General features: G+C 38.0%; 1 protein-coding gene across 2 annotated transcripts in view; it reads left to right on the top strand.

The window, feature by feature from the left end:
- The window catches only part of ATP1B3 (ATPase Na+/K+ transporting subunit beta 3), a 66,649-nt gene that overhangs the window by 34,480 nt on the left and 12,089 nt on the right, over positions 1-20,080 (top strand). For both annotated transcript variants that reach the window (XM_045037503.1, XM_023260509.2), the window contains exons 2-3: positions 12,880-13,008; positions 18,034-18,141. In XM_045037503.1, the coding sequence (XP_044893438.1) occupies positions 12,880-13,008; positions 18,034-18,141 (237 nt within the window). The remainder of the gene's footprint in view (positions 1-12,879; positions 13,009-18,033; positions 18,142-20,080) is intronic.

Here is a 20,080-nt window from a genome sequence, read left to right as displayed (position 1 = left end):
GGTATCACATAGGCTGGCCTTAAAGTAGGGGTGCCTGGGTGGCTCAGTCGGTTAAGTATCTGACTCTTGATCTCAGCTCAGGTCTTGATCTCAGGGTGGTGAGTTCAAGCTCTGTGTTGGGCTCCACGCTGGGCATGAAGCCTAGTTTAAAAAACAACAACAAAACACTTGGGTGACTTACAGGGCATACTAAAAATATAGTTTATCTGTAGAAAGAGTCTATTCTCTGAAAATTGGGAGAACAGTTAAAGCCATTTGGACGTGTATGTGTTTTAGGGGTAGAGCTCTGTTTATTTTTTGTAAAAACTTCTGATTTGGAAATGTTTATTTCCTAAAACAATTGTATTTCATTTATTCTCAAGTTTGCTAATTGAAACTGGTTTTACTGATCAAGTTAAATATTTTTGCATTTCTATTTTCATCTTTATTCTTCCCTTTCCTTGAATTTATTTTAGTCTTGAATTAAAAACCTGGCTTGTTGTTGTTAATCTTGTGTTTTAGTGAATGAATGTAAGGATTTTTGTTTGCTTTCTGCTCTGAATATATTATTGTTTTGAATTTTGAATATTTCAGGTTTCATTGTCTTTTTTTTAAATTTTTTAAATGTTTTATTTATTTTTGAGACAGAGAAAGAGAGACGGAGTACTAGCAGGGGAAGGGCAGAGAGAGAGAGAGAGAGAGAGAGAGAGAGAGAGAGAGAGAATGAATCCGAAGCAGGCTCCAGGCTCTGAGCTGTCAGTGCAGAGCCTGACGCGGAGCTAGAACTCATGAACCATGAGATCATGCCCTGAGCCATAGTTGGAAGGTTTAACTGACGGAGCCACCCAGGCATTCTTTTTCATTTTTTTTCTTTTAACGTTTATTCATCTTTGATGATGGAGAGAGACAGAGCGTGTCAGGGGGAGGGGCAGAGATAGAGGGAGACACAGAATCCGAAGCAGGCTCCAGGCTCCGAGCTGTTGGGACAGAGCCTGATGCAGGGCTGGAACCCCCAGATGGTGAGATCATGACATGAGCTTAAGTCAGATGCTTAACTGACTGAGCCACCCAGGCATCCCAGATTTGTCTTTTTAATCCAAGGACTAAATAGAAATCCATTTTCTAAATTTTTGTTTTAATTTCTAATATATTTACTTAAATTTTAAAGCAAGTGGCTTTGATTTTTTTTAAGTTTATAAATTTGGGTTTTTTTTGTGTTTTGTAACTTGTCATGATCCCTTTAGGGACAGTGTCGCAAGTTTGTAAAGAGTTTATTTTCTGGTGGCTACAAAAGTTCTGCATAGATTAGGTAACTGTTAGTTGTGTTTTAAAAATAGTTACTGTCCTTTTTGTTATTACTTACTTCATGTGTGGATTTTTGGGAGAGCTATGTTAAAACCTCTATATAGGATTGAGGTAATTTTGTAATTTTGCCTTTGCTTTACATATTTTAAGCGATTTAGCATCACAAAGGCTCATGGTTATTATGCTGCATCTTCTTGATGTGTTTGTATTTTTATTAATAAGAAACATGTTTGTACTGTTCACGCTTTTTGACTTGAATTCTAGTTTGCTTAGAGTCATAATGTTACATCTAGATTTCTTTTTGTTAGGCAAGACCTATTTTGTTTTCAACCATTAGGTGGTATAATTTTAGGTTTCTTCCATTAATAGCATTCAGTGGATTTTTTAAACTCACTTTAAGAATGTTTTTTAGGGGCGCCTGGGTGGCTCAGTTGGTTAAGCGGCCCGGGTCATGATCTCGTGGTTTGTGAGTTTGAGCCCTGGGTCGGGCTCTGTGCTGACAGCTCAGAGCCTGGAGCCTGCTTCCCATTCTGTCTCCTTCTCTCTCTGCCCCTCCCCCACTTGTGCTCTGTCTCTCACTATCAAAAATAAATAAAATGTAAAAAAAATTTAAAAAAAAAGAATTTTTATTATTTGACTATTAATTTTTTTTGTCATATTATTTTTGGATTTTGTTATTAAATTTAAACAAATTAAAATTTTTAACTTTATATAAAATATTAATGAATATAGTGACAAAAGGAGATCATTGCTCACCTGGCAAATGATGTGTGGATTGCAGAGGGGCACAAGGGCTCTTTGGAAGTGATAGAAATGTTCTGTATCTTTCGTGGTAGTTTCACAGATTATGCAACTGTCAATACTCACTGGGATTATACAGTTAAAATTGATAAAAGTTATTCTATCTAAATTATTCCTCAAACCTGAAAAGGAAAAGAAATTAAAATCAACACTTAGATGTTGCCAGTAAGTCTTACTGGTTGCTTTGCTCACCATTGTTTTATGTATTCCTCTTAGATTTTTAAAGAAAACTTAAAAAATGGAAATACACAATTAACTTATTTTGGAATTCAGTCTATGATCTTTGTCCTCTTTTTGTGAAGTTAGATATTATGTAAATAAATTGTTTTTCAAAAAAAGAAAAGAATGATGGTGTGCTAGAACTCAAATCCTCCTTGGCTACATCCCCAGTCCCAATCCTGAACCCTTCTTCCCTTATTCAAAGGTCACCGCTGTTTATGAATTTGATTTGCAAGTTTCTGTTCCATTAAAAAAGACTCTATTTTGTGTATATTTATAGAAATATAATTCTTTTGAGTGTTTTAAATTTAAGTATGTGGTATATATCATTTTGAGATTTTTTTCCACTTGGAGTTTTTGAAATCTGTTTCATTCCTTTTTTAATAACTGTTTATAGTTCTCCATACATTATGTTTTATTTCTTTGCTTTGAGGACACTTGCATTGCTAGCAGTTTTTTTGCTATTGCCCTTCAGTTTTTTGTATTGCATAACCAATTCTTACAGTTAGGATATGAGGTTAGTAAATTTTCTGAGTCTTTGTATGTCTGGAGATGTCCTTTTGTTTATTTAGTTGGTTGATCTTTTAGTTTATAATCATTCTTCCTCAGTTTGGAATATATCTCATTTTTGGCCAAGAAGATTCAATTACAGTTCTCTGTCTTAGGTACAGCCTGTTTTATTTTTTTAGAAGCATTAAGAAATTTCCTCTTGTTGGTATTCTGAAATGTTTCTAGGTATTGGATGTTTTCCAGCATTTTTCAGTCTTTTCCAGTCTAGACAAAATTTGTTACTTCTTTGAGCATTCTTTCACTTCTCTTTTCTGATGGAATTCCTATTAGATTTGTTGATGATATTCTGGTTCTGTCCCCCATATCTCAACAATTTCCATACATTCCCTCCCTCCTTTTGGGGATTGTTGTAGAAAATCTTGGCTTGATCTTTTAGCTCATTGAATTTTTCCTTAGCTGGCCGATTCACTAGGTTAGTCTTCTGTTTTTGTTATTTATTTATTTATTTGTTTTTGGGAATAATTTTTGTTAAGTTTTTATTTATTTATTTTGAGAGAGAGAGAATGAATGCAATTGAGAGTGGGAGAGGGGCAGAGAGAAAGAGAATCCCAGGTAAGCTCCACACTGTCAGCGCAGAGCCTGATGCTGGGCTTGAATCCATGAACTGTGGGATCATGACCTGAGCTGAAACCAAGAGTCAGATGCTTAACCAACTGAGCCACCGAGGGCCCCCTCCTGTATTTGTTTTTTTAAACAGCTTTATTGAAGTATAATTGACATATAGTAAGCTGTACATATTTAAAGTGTAAAACTTGAGTTTTGACATATACTGACATATATGTGTATACAATAGTGTACTCATGAAACTATGACTAATCAAGATAACAACCATAATCGTTACCCCCCAAATTTCCTATTGCCCCTTTGTAATTGATCCTCTCTCCCTACCTCCCAAGTCTCCAGGCAAAAGTAGAGCTGTTTTTGACACTTCAGTTTGTATTTTCTGAAAAATTTTTTTAAATTAATTTATTTTTTTTTTAACGTTTATTTATTTTTGAGACAGAGAGAGATAGAGCACGAACAGGGGAGGGGCAGAGAGAGAGGGAGACACAGAATCTGAAACAGGCTCCAGGCTCTGAGCTGTCAGCACAGAGCCCGACGCGGGGCTCGAACTCACGGACCGTGAGATCATGACCTGAGCCGAAGTCGGACGCTTAACCGACCGAGCCACCCAGGCGCCCCTGTATTTTATGAAATTTTAAAAACATGGATTGTAGTTTATACTCTGTGTGTGCAAGAAGGGGATGACTTGTTTCATTTAGTATGATTATTTTGAGAAATAGTTTAAGAATAGTATTCCATTGTATGGATATACCAGAATTTACTTATTAATTGATTCGTTGATGTGCATATGGATTGCTTGTACTTTTTAATAATTACAAATAAAGCATCTATGAATATCCATATACCTTACTTTCTGAACATGTGCTTTTTATTTTTCTTGGTTAAATATCTAGGAACGGATTAGCTGGATCCTATCATAGATGTATGTTGCTAATTTCAAAAAATTGTCAAACTGTTTTTCTAAAATAGGGCTTTTATTTCTTTTATACTCCTACTAGCAGTGTGTGAGAGTTCAGTTTTTCCACTCCTGAGCCACCACTTGGTACTGTCAGTCTTAAAGTTTTCCAGCATTTTTGGTGGGCATGAGCTAGTGGTGTTGGTTTGCCCTTCCTTGATGACTAGTGATGTTGATTACCTTTTCTTGAGCTTATTTTTTGCAATCCTTACATCTTTGATGAAGTTTTGTTTCAAAACTCTTGTGCATTAAAAAAAAATTTGTTGTAAGAGTTCTTTGCTAATTCTAGGGGCAAGGAAGTCCTTTGTTGGTTACATGTTTTGTAAAAGTTTTCTCCCAGTCTCTGGTTTGCTGTTTTATGTTCTTAGGTGTCTGGATTTTTCTTTAGAGTTTAACTCTTCTCCAGGTCAGCTTATCTAATGAGCTTTTTATTTTAATAAGAATATGAAATCTGATTTTTAAAAATTGTCCTTTCACCTTCTGTATTTTAAATTCACTATTTTTTCCCCTTTGTTTTATTTGCACCCACTTCTTCTGGGAATTACTTTTCTTTGTTGAGCTTGGTACTTTATCAGATTAGCTTTTTCTGAAATCTTTGGTACTTATTGGGTGTGTACTCCTGCTCTTTGTATTTAGACTTTCCTCTCTCGAGAAACGGAACTGTAGGTAGCAAATGTTAGCCGAGAGCTGGTCTAGGTATGGGAACTCTCTACTCCGTTAGGTTTTCACCAATCCTTCCGGACATTGCCAAGTTTTTCAGCCCAAGCATCCATACTCCCTGCTCCCACTCTGGAGTAGATGTTATTGCTACTATTAGTAGTTGCTTGACACTGGGAGCAAGTGTGTATAGGGGGGTAGGAGCAAAGTTGCACCCAATCTGGCTGTTCCTCCTATGGAGTCCGCTAGTCCTCTGGTCTTTGACTCAGAGCTCACTCCTCTTCTTCATCTTTGGTGAGCCAACTCACTTATTCCTGGAGGCCTTCTCTGATGAAATCCTTTTCTTTCCTCTCCCTGCTAGAGACAGTTCATTCTTTCTCTCTCTCTCTCTCTTTCTTTTTTCCTCTAGCCCTTGATGTCTATAATTTTTTGCTTATAGGTCTGTCACTTGTGATAACTGAACTCTTGGAGAGAAGGAACAGATCTTACTCTTTGTAAATTTCTATCACCTGGAGCAACACAGAATGCTTGAAAGATTTTTCAGACAATGGGAGTTTTGATTATGAAAGGTAACAACTTGGAGCATGTGGCTGGCTCAGTCAGTAGAGCTTGTGCCTTTTGATCTCACGGTTGTAAGTTCACGCTCCACGTTGGGTGTAGAGATTACTTAAAAATAAAATCTTGGGGTACCTGGATAGTTCAGTCATTTAGGTGTCTGACTCTTGACTGGTTCAGGTCATGATCTCATGGTTGTGAGATCTAGTCCCGCATTGGGCTCTGTGCTGAGTGCTGAGCCTGCTTGGGATTCTCTCTCCCCTTCTCTCTCTGCTCCTTCCCCACTCACGCTCTGTCTCTTTCTGTCTCTCTCTCAAATATGAGTAAACGTTAAAAACATTTTTTTAAATTAAAATCTTTAAAAAGTTAACAACTTGAGGCCCGCCAGGAAGAGCAGACCAGGTAAAGGTACCACATGGAGAGGTACTGCTCTGAATGTTTCTCTTATGGTAGGTTAATCTTCAGCAGGTTATTTAATCTTATTTAGTTATTTCATGCTACCATGATTTTAATAAATTATAAAATATGAGTGCAAGTGTACATATACATTTTTTTATTATAAAGATAGTATATGCCCATTAGTTTAAGAAAACTTTTTCAGTAGGAACAAATGTTTTATGTTTTTTTTTTTTTTTTTTTTGTTAAGATTTTTAAGTAATCTCCACACCCAATGTGGGGCTCAGATTTAACAGCCCTGAGATCAAGAGTCACATGCTCCACTGACTGAGCCAGCCAGGCACCCTGGAACAAATAATTTTTTGAACAAGTGGTACTGGGAAAACTGGATATCCACATGCAAAACAATGAAATTGAACCCCTTCGTTATACCTTATACAAAAATGAACTGAAAATAGATCAAAGACCCAAACCTAAGAGCTAAAAAAATCTTAGAAGAAAACATAGATGCGCGTCTTCATAACTTTGGATTAGGCAGTGGTATCTTTTATTTTTTCTTCATTCTTTTTTTTTTTTAACGTTTATTTATTTTTGAGACAGAGAGCATGAACAGGGGAGGGTCAGAGAGAGAGGGAGACACAGAATCGGAAATAGGCTCCAGGCTCTGAGCTGTCAGCATAGAGCCTGACACAGGGCTCGAACTCATGGACTGTGAGATCATGAGCTGAGCCGAAGTCGGACGCTTAACTGACTGAGCCACCCAGGCGCCCCTAGGCAGTGGTATCTTAAATATGACACCAAAAACACAAACAACCAAAGAAAAAAATAGATGAATTAGACTAGTCAAGATTAAGAACTTTTCCAGGGTGCATGGGTGGCTCAGTCGGTTAAGCATCTAACTCTTGATTTTGGCTCAGGTCATCATGATTTCACCAACATTGAGCAGTGGAGAGCCTGCTTGGGATTCTCTCTGCCCCCCCTCCCACCTCCAACTTCACTTGCTTGCGATAATACATAAATATATGTATTTACATACATATAAATAACATTTCTAAGTTTTAAAAAATTTAAGAACTTTTCTGCTTTTTTTTTTTTTAATATTTATTTATTTATTTGTGAGAGAGAAAGACACAGTGCAAGTTGGGGAGGGGCAGAGAGAGGGAGACACAGAACATGAAGCAGGCTCCAGGCTCTGAACTGTCAGCACAGGGCTGGTTGCGGGGCTCGAACCCACAAGACGTAGGATCATGACCCGAGCCGAAGTCGGACGCTTAACTGACTGAGCCACCCAGGCACCCCTAGAACTTTTATGCTTTTTAAAAAAGTTTCTAAAATGTTTATTTTTGAGAGAGAGAGACAGAGCACAAGTGGGGGAGGGGCAGAGAGAAGGGGAGACACAGAGTCTGAAGCAGGCTCCAGCCTCCAAGCTGTCAGCACAGAGCCGGTCATGGGGCTCAAACCCATGAATTGTGAGATCATGACCTGAGCCAAAGTCAGACGCTTAACCAACTGAGGCACCCCAACAATTTTTCTGCTTTAAAGGACACTATCATGAAAGCGAGAAGCAACCCATAGAATTGGAGTCAACAGTTAGATATCTGATGAGAGGCTTGTATCTGTACTATATATAAAGAACCTTAGAACTCAAATAAAAAGATAACCCAATTTAAAAATGGGTGTAATACAGGATGTAAATACACAGTTCTCCAAAGAACATACCAATGGCTGATAAGCTCATGAAAAGATACTCGACATCATTAGCCATTAGAGAAATGCCAGTTAAGCCCACAATGAGATACCACTTCACACCTACTAGTATGGCTGTATAAAAAGACAAGAAGTGCTGAGGAGAATGAGGACAAATTGGAACCCTGCTGGTGAGAATGTAGAATGGTACAGCTGCCTTGGAAAACAGTCTGGTACTTAATCTAAGTTACTATAAAACCTAACAATTCCAGTCACAGGTGAATGGACTGTGAATTAATACCTCAATAAAAAGCCACTTTTAAAAATTCAAATATACAAAAGATTTTGAACTTGCACTTTTCTATGCCATTGTGTTTTTTTATTATTATTATACTTGCCTCTCTTTAAAAAAATTTTTAACTGTGAACAGAATGCTAATTTATTTACAAAGAGGAAGTAGTTTCTAGTCATCAGAACTCTGAGGAGAGGACTCTTTGTAGTAGCTGGGGTACCATCAGGTAACTAGGAAGTTTGCAGAAGTTAGGGAATCAGATCACATGGTCTTAAAGTGTGTTGAGAGGATATGTATGTTCGGGCCTTGATAAAGCCTAGTAACTCCCTTGTGCCCAGGTTATGTGTGCTGGTATTGTGGAATAAAGAATTTTTATGGTCTTTTCCCAGGTGCCTCGAGTTTTGAAAAACCCTTGGAATTTCCAGACTGGAGTGTCTATGTTATGCTAGCAGAGTGACTCCTGGTGGGCCCCTTAGTAGCTTCCCTGGAGGCTGGTCCTTAGAAAGACCAACCCTATGATTAGAGGGCTGGGACTTTGAGCTAACCTGACTGAAGGGAGGGAAGAAGAGGGGGCTGGAGATTGGGTTTAATTACATGGCCAGTGATTTAATCACACTCACATAATAAAACCCCGGTAAAAACTCTAGACCCTGAAGCTTAGTGGAGCTTCCAGGTTTGGGAGCAGATTAATGTGTTGGGAGGGTGATTCCCAGAACATTCCTAGAAGATTGGGTGTCAGAGACTGCATTCCATCCCAGACCCCTCTCTGTTTGTGTGGGTGTCCTTTATAACTAATCTTAAGTAGAGCCCTTTCTGGGTTCTGAGTCATTGTAGCCAATTCTGAAATCTGAGGGAGCATTGCAGATCTCCTAGATTGGTAGCCAGTTGGTTAGAAGTTCAGGTGGCATCTGAAGTAAGGGCATTCTTGTGGAGGGCCATGCCCTAAGCTAGTGGAGTCTGTGCTACCCTGGGTGGTTAGTGCTGGAACTGGATTGTTGAACACCCATCGGGGTTGAAACAAAGTGGCCGGTCAGGACCTATTTCTCCTTCCCTTGGGTGATACAGAATAAACCTTGGCCAGATTTTTTGCTGTTTAGTTTTCTTTTATAGAATCCACATTAATCTCATTTATGAAAACATTTTTTTTTTTTTAGAGTAAAATGCAATTGATTAGGTTAAGACTTAAACCTTAAATTTAGCCTTAAAGCCTAGTTGCAGTATCATTCCAAAAATATTTCTAGTTTTGTTGTTGGCCTTTTTCCCCCGTGAAGTTTGCTTTTGTCAAATATCTGGACTTTTACTTGCCTTTCTATAATGTGAATAGATAGGTACAACCGTCACCCCTTTTTTTCGTATGGGAGTAGATACTTGCCCAGGGTCACAGCAGAAAAGTGGTCAGGCCAGGATTTGAGCCTAAGTCTGACTCTAGCATAGCCTGTGCATATACCCACCCTGCTCCATAACCTGCTGCTGCATCTGTCCTGTCACCCTTCCCCTAAACAAAATTAAAATGAGAGAGAAGAAAGGGATTTAAAAGTTGGGGCTTCTTAAGGAACAGAAATGAGAGCAGAGGAAAGTCCGTTCCTGTGTTAGAGAAGGGTAGAAGTTTAGTCATTGACAGTTCTGTAATGTGCCCTTAGATCTAAGAGTGTAAGTACAGAAGTAGCATTTGTTGTGCTTCTATATATGCCGTTAGAACAATGTGATAATATAAAAATACCAATTACAACACGAAGCTTTTTGGTATTTGATATTTATTTAAAAATTTTTTTAACATTTATTCAGTTTTGAGAGACAGACATAGACCGTGAGCAGGAGAGGAGAAGAGAGAGAGAGGGAGACACAGAACCTCTGTGCTGACAGCTCAGAGCCTGACACGGGGCTCGAACTCAAACTGTGAGATGATGACCTGAGCTGAAGTCGGAGGTTTAACTGACTGAGCCACCCAGGTGCCCTGATATTTATTTTGAATAAACCTCTTTGGTTATAATTCTGTTGACCTCAGACTATTCAAAATGCTGATGTTTCTTCAGAATTTAGTGCATGCCAATTTCTTTTGTTCCTTAATGACTTAAGGAAATTCTTGAAGGATTTTAAGCTGGGAAATATCAGTAGTATAATAAGCACCATTTAGGCTTCATTTGCTGTTTCCTACTTCCATTAAGTAAAACTGAGGCAGACGTGGCACACTGAACAGATTATGTCAGCACCATCCATTACTGACTAGGGTGCCTCCAATTTGATCCCCATCAGTATGTTTGCTAAGCCTATCAGCAAACTGCCTCTAAGGAACTATATATAAGAGCGGTAATTGACAACTTGTGTTTTTCTGGTATTTTTCTTAGTAGGAGAAAAGAGGTTAAAAGTTGATAAAGGTAGGGGTACCTGGGTGGTTCAGTTGGTTAAGTGTCAGACTTGGTTTCGGCTAAGGTCACGATCTCACAGTTCGGGAGACCAAGCCCCATGTCAGGCTCTGTGCTGACAGTGTGGATCCTGCTTCGGATTCTCTTTTTCCCTGTCTCTCTGCCCCTCTGCCACTCATACTCTCTCTCAAAATAAATAAATAAACATTAAAAAAAAAGTTGATGAAGTATTGCTACCCTTGGGAGTGATCCTTCATATATGATATTCATAAGAGATTAATTTTAAATATTAGGTGTGAGTCTTGGCAAAAGGAACAGATTCAAGTAGAGAAAACTCATTTTAGTGCTGGAAACCACGTCTATATTCTTGTTTCTACACTCCCTACATTCAAAATTGACTTAATAGCCACTAGTATATGGCATCAGATTTGGGACATGGTTATTAATTTGTGTATTTTATGAACATAACTCTTCATAGGAACTTTCAACACTCTTTTTCATTGTGTAGTGGTTCTTTCGAAAGCCTGTTTGGGTATAGCTTGTTCATGTCTGTTTTATGTTTATTTGCTTTGTAACTTTTTATAAATTTCATTTACATTATTTTTCCTGGAAATTGAAAATCAGATTTTGAAAATGGTATAATATTTTGGGATGACTTAAAAACACAGCTAAATAATTAAACTCTTACCACTTTTGTTTTAAACTTCTCCAGTTTCATACTTACTGCATCAGTCAATATACTACTATGGCCTCATTCCACCTGTTTTTGTAGTTTTATTGAGTGTGGAACAGTCTACACTTGTTACATTTTATATATTTTTAAAATATTTTAATATAGTATTTTATATATTATTTTATAATATATAAATATATATGTAAATATATATATTTATATAAATATTAATAACATAACCCTGGTCTGTTGAATGCAGGATTTTATCTGTTCCTATAAACATCGAGATCTGAAAGAATCCTTTCTCCTATATCTTATTAAATTAGCTTTTGGACTCTGCATGTGTTTCATTTCCCTGTATAGTAAATTGAGCACTACTTTGATATTGGTCTTCCTTTTCTTTTTCTGCAACAGGATTGCTGTATGTGGTAGGATAGTGATGCTATCTGAAGGTCCTCCTGCTGTCCTATCTTCCTTCTGTTCTCTCGCTCCCTATTTTGGCCTGCTGGTAATTGGGGCAAGGGAGGATGGGTGGATTAAGATGAAATTGCTTTAACTATTTCCCCTTTACTTGAAGGGAGGGGGCAGTCTCCTGCCCACATTTAAGAAATAAAAATTATCTAGTTTTCGGCACAATCTGTTTTGGGGTTGTGGAGTCTTTTAAAAATCAGAAAAACACTGTAGAGCATTTTTCCGGGAGGAGGAAAATGGATATATTAAGAAATATATTATTATAAGAATCTCAAACTCTGAAGGTAATCCTTGCCTGGTGGTGGTGGGAGTCCATAAATTATAAGTCAGGAACCTCTGCTGTAGCCCCTTTGCTGGTGATAGAGTCAGGCAAACAAACAAGTAGGTTATTAAGACTAGGAAGTAAAGCTGATGTTAATTCAACTCCGGGGAATTAGTGTTTCTCACTATTGCTGTATCTGGGGATTTATTATCCTTTGATCAATTTTTAAACACTTAAATGTAAATGTGTGGCTTTAACAACATATCCTAATATGTAATCTTCATGGTGAACTCTTCTGATGTTGGAACTTTGAATGTGGACATTTGAGAAAAGTAATTGATTTTAGATGTTCCTAAAAATAAATCACTGGCTTAGGATAGATCTGTTTTAGTGTTTCCAGATTTTGTAGGAAAAAAAGACTAAGCCCTTGATGTTGAAACTTGGGTATGCCAACTCTTGCTTTGTGCTTAGCAGTAGAATTGTGAAGTCCCATTGGTTGGGTCACTTGTCCTATCATTGCTTTTGCATGAGCCTTCCACTTGACTAGTGTTTCCTAAACATCATTTATTGAATACCATCTTCATGATTTGCCTTCTGTGCACATTTCCTGGCTGTTAAGTCCATTCACTTTATAAAACTTAAATTTATGCAAATAACTATTGTGAAATATGGGATTGAAGTGCTAATTCCTTTCTGTTTGCCACTTAAAGGAATATGTGCATATAGGGGTTTTATTCCACCTGAAATCATCTTTTATCTTCCTAGAGGACAGCAGGTCCATCTTGGGAGACATTCCCCATGTGCTAGAATTTTAAAGCTCTGACCTTGAACCAGAGTATGATCTGTAGAAGCTACCTGTACTTGAAAGTATCAGTGGAGATGAGGGGTCATGGGATGGGTGGGTCCTGCCTGCTGAAATACCCTTTGCTTGGGCAAATGTGTATTGTTCTGAATATGGAGATATTTGGCTGTGTGCATGGCAAAGCTTGGAATCCTAGCTTTACAACAGTTGGTTTCTTTCTTTAACGTGTCTGCCCTCCCATTACCCCCACACATATGCACTGTGTGTGTGTGTGTGTGTGTGTGTGTGTGTGTGTATCTACATTTCCTAAGTTTTATTTTCTTTTGCAGGTTTGATCTTGCTCTTCTACCTAGTCTTTTATGGGTTCCTGGCTGCACTCTTCTCATTTACAATGTGGGCTATGCTTCAGACTCTGAATGATGAGGTTCCAAAATACCGTGACCAGATTCCTAGTCCAGGTAATTATATTGCAGTTATTGTGGCTTTTAACAAAATTTGGTTATAGTTTTTCCTCACTATAAATTTTTTACATAGGTAAAAAGTTAAGCCTTAGGGTTAGGTAATGTGAAAATTTTGATTTTTGTTGTTAAATATTTACATACTGATAAAAAGACCTTTTATATTTACATACTGATTTGAAAACCTATTCTATTTACGTAGTGATATAAAGACCTGAGCTGATAAATCTTGAGTCCTTTGCCAGGAATAAGCAGAAATGAATATTGACAATTAATAGTGAAGCCAAATTTGATCAGTATGGGCAATGGATGGCTTTTGCGAATATTGTATAGCATTTTCACTTGGCCTTGAGTAATTTACTTACAAAGTAAACATTTTAGCTCTAGCTTGGGCTAGAGCATCAGTCTTACAAAGCTTCATAGTTTTAATGGCTTAATATGGAAGTGGTAAGAAATATTAAATAATGATACATCAGAGAATAAAATGAGTATTCTGTTACTGTGTTCAATTCTTCTCTGTTGTCTTAAGGAAAAAATATTCTCCAGGGTTGTCCACTACAGAAGAAAATCTCAACTGAAACACTAATTTGAATGCCAGCTTTACCTTCGTTATTGGACATGGCCGTTCAAGGTGCTGGCACTTTCTATAGAGGAATATAACAATGTGCAGAACTCCAGTATAAATAACTCCCAAAAATGTGAACAACCTTAAGAGATACTAGAGAAGGGCAGGCTTCTCATGGAGGACTGGGATTTGGACAGCAGGCAGGGTGGGCAGGCAGGCCAGTGAAGGGACGAGTGTAGTAGAATGTTTCCTTTTGGAGCAGTGGTTCTCATCCAGCAGTGATTTGCTCCCCAAGGGCCTTGTGGTTGTATCTGGAGACAGTTTGTATTGTTACACCTCGAGAGATGCTGCTAGTGAGCAGAGGTCAGGGATGTTGCTTAACATCCTACAAGGCACAGGACAGCCCCCTGCAACAAAGAGTTGTCCAGCCCAAAAGGTCAGTAGTGCTAAGGTTGATGAATTCTGAACTAGATCTTGGCTCATCGTATGGATTTATGAGCCATATCAACAGCCAGACTACACCACTTTCCCCAGCCATCTTTTCTTGAACATTTTGTTCCAATGACTTTTCCTTGGTTTGCTGTTAACATTTGTGTAAACATCAGGAATCACTCTTTTCTCTTTTTTAGTTTATTTGACCAAGTATCAGAGACTAACTCCATACTCATTTTTCCCTCACCTCTCATTGTAGCATTTTCTTCTACCTAGACTAATCCTAAGATAACTATTTTTCTTGCTAAGTTATGTGACTTTATTACCAGTGAACATGATCTGATCTATTTCAGAAATAAACTGTTTACAATTGCATGAATAATATAAGCAATAAGATGTGTTCCATATATTCAAGTTTCAAACCAAGTTCCTTAAAATTAGTTACAAGTATATTATAGTACTTAAAGTCTTATCATTACCTTAAATAAATATATATGTACACACATACATATGTATATATAACACTGGATGAATATACATTAGTTTGTTAAAATATTCTCTTTATTTTATTATTTTTTTTTTAAATTTTTTTTCAACGTTTATTTATTTTTGGGACAGAGAGAGACAGAGCATGAACGGGGGAGGGGCAGAGAGAGAGGGAGACACAGAATCGGAAACAGGCTCCAGGCTCTGAGCCATCAGCCCAGAGCCTGACGCGGGGCTCAAACTCACGGACCGCGAGATCGTGACCTGGCTGGTCAGACGCTTAACCGACTGCGCCACCCAGGCGCCCCTAAAATATTCTCTTTACAAAGGGATTAAGGATAATATTTTTTCTTCCTACTTGTACGTTCTGCATTATATGCAGTATTTAATACACTGGTTTTTTTGCATTGACCATATTTTATTTTTATTTAAAAAAAATTTTTTTTAACGTTTATTTATTATTGAGAGACAGACAGAGACAGAGCGTGAGCATGGGAGGGGCAGAGAGAGGAGGAGACACAGAATCTGAAGCAGGCTCCAGGCTCTGAGCTGTCAACACAGAGCCCAACGCGGGGCTCGAACTCAAAAACCGCAAGATCACGACCTGAGCCAAAGTCGGATGCCCAACTGACTGAGCCACCCAGGCGCTCCTTAATTTTATTTTTAAATAACATTATTTCCATAATATTGTTTCTACCCGGTAAAATAAGTGCTGGTTTGAAATTGGTACATAAAATATACATACATATAACATAAACCCTGCCCATCACACCCCAACAAACATGCACATTGTATGCACACATTCTCATATTCCAGTGGTTTAAATTGTAAGGTGATAGAGGAGTTATTATAGTTTTTGCATTCTGTTGATGATCTTCATTTTGAGTAAGATAAGACTTTATTTGGAGGACTTTAGCATACCGTGTACAAAATCCACCTGTACTGTACATGCCTGCTTTGGTTTTTTACTTAAGAGTTTCAAACACGTTGTTAAATAGCAAGTTACTAGGGCTCCAAGAGCATTGTTAGGCAAGGTCTAAGAAGTAATGGGTATCAGAAGTTCAGTTTTAGGGGCACCTAGCTGGCTCAGTTGGTAGAATATGTGAGTCTTCATTTTGGGGTTGTAAGGTCAAGCCCCACTTTGGGTGTAGAAATTACTTAAAATAAAATCTTGGGGCACCTGGGTGGCTCAGTCAGTTGAGCATCCGACTTCGGCTCAGGTCATGATCTCACAGTTCATGAGTTCGAGCCCCACATCAGGCTTTGTGCTGACAGCTCACAGCCTGGAGCCTGCTTTGGATTCTGTCTCCCTCTCTCTCTGCCCCTTCCTGGCTCATGCTCGGTGTCTCTCTCTCTCCTTCAAAAATAAACAAAAATTCAGTTTTAGACTTTCATGTCTTAAAGTTTTTGCAAATTGAATCATTGAAAAATCCTTTAGGAGCACCTGGGTGGCTTAGCCATTAAGCGTTTGACTCTTGATTTTCGACTTAGGTTATGATCTCATGGTTCATGAGATCAAGCCCAAACATTGGGCTCCCTGCTGAACAGCACAGGGCCTGCTTGGGATTTTCTCTCTCCCCTCTCTCAAAATGAATACAATCAGTCATGCAGGGGTGCCTGATTGGCTCAGTCAGTGGAGCATCCAGGCTCTTGATTTTAGCTCAGGTCATGATCCCAGGGTGGTGGGATCGAGCTCTGTTGGGCTCTGCACCAAGTGTGGCACCTACTTAAGATTCCCTCTTTCTCTCTTTTCCTCTGTCCCTCTTCCCTGCTCATGTGCGTGCTCTCTCTCACTATCAAAAAAAAAAACCCATTAGTCATGTAAAGGAATGTAATCTTTTGTATAAAACACAAATATCTTCATGTGTTTCTTTAAAATTTCTTTAGTTTAGGGACATCTGGGTGGCTTCAGTCGGTTAAGCATCCAACTCTTGATTTTGGCTCAGGTCATGATATCACGGTTTGTGAGTTCGAGCTCCATGTGGGGCTCTGCCCTGACTGTGGAGCCTGCTTGGGATTCTCTCTCTCTCCCTTTCTACCCCTTTCTCACTTGTGCTGTCTCTCAAATAAACTTTAAAATATATGTGCCTACATATAAAATAAATACTTAAAAAATTAAAGTAAAATTTCTTTAGCAATCTGAATATTTTATGTTGGGTTTTTCTTAAAATTAGGGGTTTTTAATACAGTTATTTGCAAGCTGCCTTGATTCTCTTACTTTTTTACTTGCAGGATATTATATCCTATTCCTGCTATAAAACCTTAAAAATAAAAGCAAACAATTTCAGACATATACAGATGGTCATTTAATATACTGGACTGTAAGATGTATTATTCATTAAATACTTTTATAAGAAGTCATAAAGTTTTTGCCCAGAGATGTTGCAGTGGATGGAAAATCAGGCATAGGGGATTATCTAAATCCAAGTGATCTCTGGTTTGTTTATGTAAGTGAATAGGGAGTTTAATTGGGAGGTCTTTTGTGTTGAATATAGAAGATTTGCTCTGCTATTTAGGAACATTGTTTCATCATATTTGGGTACCATTGCATCTAGTTTAACTCAAGATCAATGCAAACCAATACAGGCAAGGATTTAAAAGAAACTGGATCTGATCTAAAATGTTTAACACTATTTAAAAAAAACAAAAAATAACAAAAAAAGAACTAGAGATCTGTGAGCAGCAGTTTTAATGGAAATTAAAACAACCCTTGTCATTTGTATATTTTCAGATTCAGTGCAAGGCATAGCATCTCTAATAACTTTGGTATGGGAAATGTTTAGAGGCTAGTGAAAATGTTAGGATTGTTCTTAAGCCTGGGTGCAAGGCTGAATTAATAATCTAGATCGGATGCTTTTAAAACAAAGAAAGCGTACATTAAAGTTGGAAGCCTGATTATGTTTCCTTACAGATAAATATGCTTACATTTTCTTTTCATAAACTCATGCAACATGTTCTGTATACATGGGTGTTGATATGAAATTGTTGGTTATATGCCAAATTCAATATGTGAAAACCACATTTGAATTATAGAGCAGTGTTTATTATTGAAGGAAGAATATTCAACCATAGAGTTAAAATTTTATACGCCTCTTCCACTGAAAAAGTTTTATGTATGTTTCCATACAGTTGTAATTTGAATGACTAAAGTGCTGAGACTGATTTGCTAAAACTTTTCTGATTAATAGCAAATTGACAAAACCTAAAAATATTTGATAGAAAAATGAGTGTAGGAAGTAAAAAGTAAAATTTGCATCTTTTAAAATCAGGAACAGAGCAATTATAATTTAACTGTAGATTATCAGATTTCAGGGAGGTTTTTAATTGGTAATGCCTGAGATGATTTTGCAGATTTCCAATTCTCTTCATTTTAGATGTCTGTACCTTCATAATCAACTGAGAAGTTCTTGATAATTTCAGCATACCTATGAACACAGTTTTCCATGTAATTTACTGAGATCTGCCCCTTAGGTATAAGAATAAGCAGAAAGAAGGGAATTTGCTGCAGTTAATCTTCCCCCTTTTCTTTTATCTCTGTATAGGACTTATGGTTTTTCCAAAACCAGTAACTGCATTGGAATATTCATTCAGTGCGTCTGATCCAGAGTCCTATCAAAGGTACACTGAAGACCTTAGGAACTTTCTAAAACGTAAGTATTTTTCTTAGAGTGAGGTAAAAGATTTTAGATACTGAGAAACTGGTACCAAATAATGATTACTTTTAGAAACCTCTTTCTTAGAGTCTGTTTTACCTTTTGTTTTGTTTTGTTTTTCTCTTAAACTCAGTCAACTGAGAGGACTGGCAAGTACATTTTATAATTAGTCATGAGAATATTCTAACTTATGAAAAGACATAGGGGTCTAAGCTCAATGGGCAGTTGAATTTGACTTTTCTGTATTAAGTATATGAATAAATCTATTGAGACATGACATTTATATCTGCATTAAAAAGCATTTGACTAATAAAGCAAGCTGAATTATACAAAATAATGCCTCTAAGCATTTGGATCTTTTGAATCCAATGTAGTACTTACTTGTGGAGGGAACAAGGAATGATGTTTGTTATTTAAAAACAAAACAAAACCAGGGGTGCCTGGGTCGCTCAATTGGTTAAGCATCCAATTCTTGATTTTGGCTAAGGTCATGATCTCCCGGTTTGTGGGTTCAAGCCCTGTGCTAACTGCACTGAGCCTGCTTAGGATTCTCTCTGTCTCTCACACACACCAAAATAAATAAGTAAACGTAAAAACAGAACAAAACCAGGGGTGCTTGGGTGGCTTAGTCGGTTGAGCATCCGAATCGTTATTTTGTCTCAGGTCATGATCCCAGGGTTGTGGGATTGAGCCCCACAGCAGTGTGGAGCCTACTAAGATTCTCTCTCTCTCTTCTTTTGCCTCTCTCCCCCACTCATGTTCTAATTTAAAATAAATAAATAAATAGGGGTGCCTGGGTGGCTCAGTCGCTTGAGCATCTGACTTCAGCTCAGGTCATGATGTCACAGCTGGTGGGTTCCAGTCCCACGTCGGGCTCTGTGCTGACAGCTCAGAGCCCGGAGCCTGCTTCAGATTCTTTGCTTCCCTCTCTCTCTCTGTCCCTAACCCACTCACATTCTGTCTCTGTCTCTCTCAAAAATAAACATTTTTTTAAAAAATGAAAATAAATAACCCATCCAAATACATATCTGCTGTGGATTTTGGAGTTGCCAGTCTGTAATGCTTTCTAATAGTTGTCCTAGCCCAGTTTTCCTCCTGTTTGGTTTAGCCTACCTCTTTGGTGTTACCATTCACATGAATAATCATCACATGCCCTGGCCTGTTGGTTCATGATCACCTCACCTCTTCCAGATCTACATTCATTCCTTAGAACACGTAGGACCCCATTGCCAAAATCACTGAGGCTTTCCTGACACAACCCTGTAGTTTGTTTAACTTTCCCTCACTATTCTACCTCATTGGGACTTCCACTTCACTGACCCTTTTATTTTGTCCCATCCTCTTCTCCCTAACTTCCCTTTTCACTAAGCTTATTAATTCCATGGTTTTTCATTTCACTTTCAGTTTTGCCAGTACTCTAAAATCCTTTGCCTGTCAGTCTGTCATAAAATGCACATGGATGAAGCCACATAGTTCTCCTAGATGAAACCATATAATTCCTGAATGAAGGCCCTTCCTTTGAGCCTGCCCCGAGCAGGCTGCTGAAGGCTTTCCATGGGACTATTTAGCACTGCGAATACTTGACCACCTCCCTCAAATATTTCCTGGCAATCCTGCTGAATTTCTCTGGATAATTCTTAGAGGATTATTTCCAATTTCTATTCAGACCTCTAACCCTTTTCCTCTATATAGAACTCACTTCATATAACTTGCTTCCCTGCTTCAAAAAGTAATGGAAGGACTCAGATGGGAACTCCTGCAGTTTCCTCATTACTAGAAAAGCCAACCTACAGTTACAGCCATTTTGTGTGTGATATTTCTCCCGCTCTGAGGCCCTTCCTTGCATAGGCCACCTGTACCGGTCCTGCTTTGGATCTCTTCCTCTTCCATGGTCTTGGAAGCATTGTTTACTCTCCTTTTCCTGTATATTTAGCCT

The sequence above is a fragment of the Felis catus genome, chromosome C2 (genome assembly GCF_018350175.1).
Source record: "Felis catus isolate Fca126 chromosome C2, F.catus_Fca126_mat1.0, whole genome shotgun sequence".
Taxonomy (NCBI): Eukaryota; Metazoa; Chordata; class Mammalia; order Carnivora; family Felidae; genus Felis; species Felis catus.
This window is presented reverse-complemented; position numbering and strand designations above follow the sequence as displayed.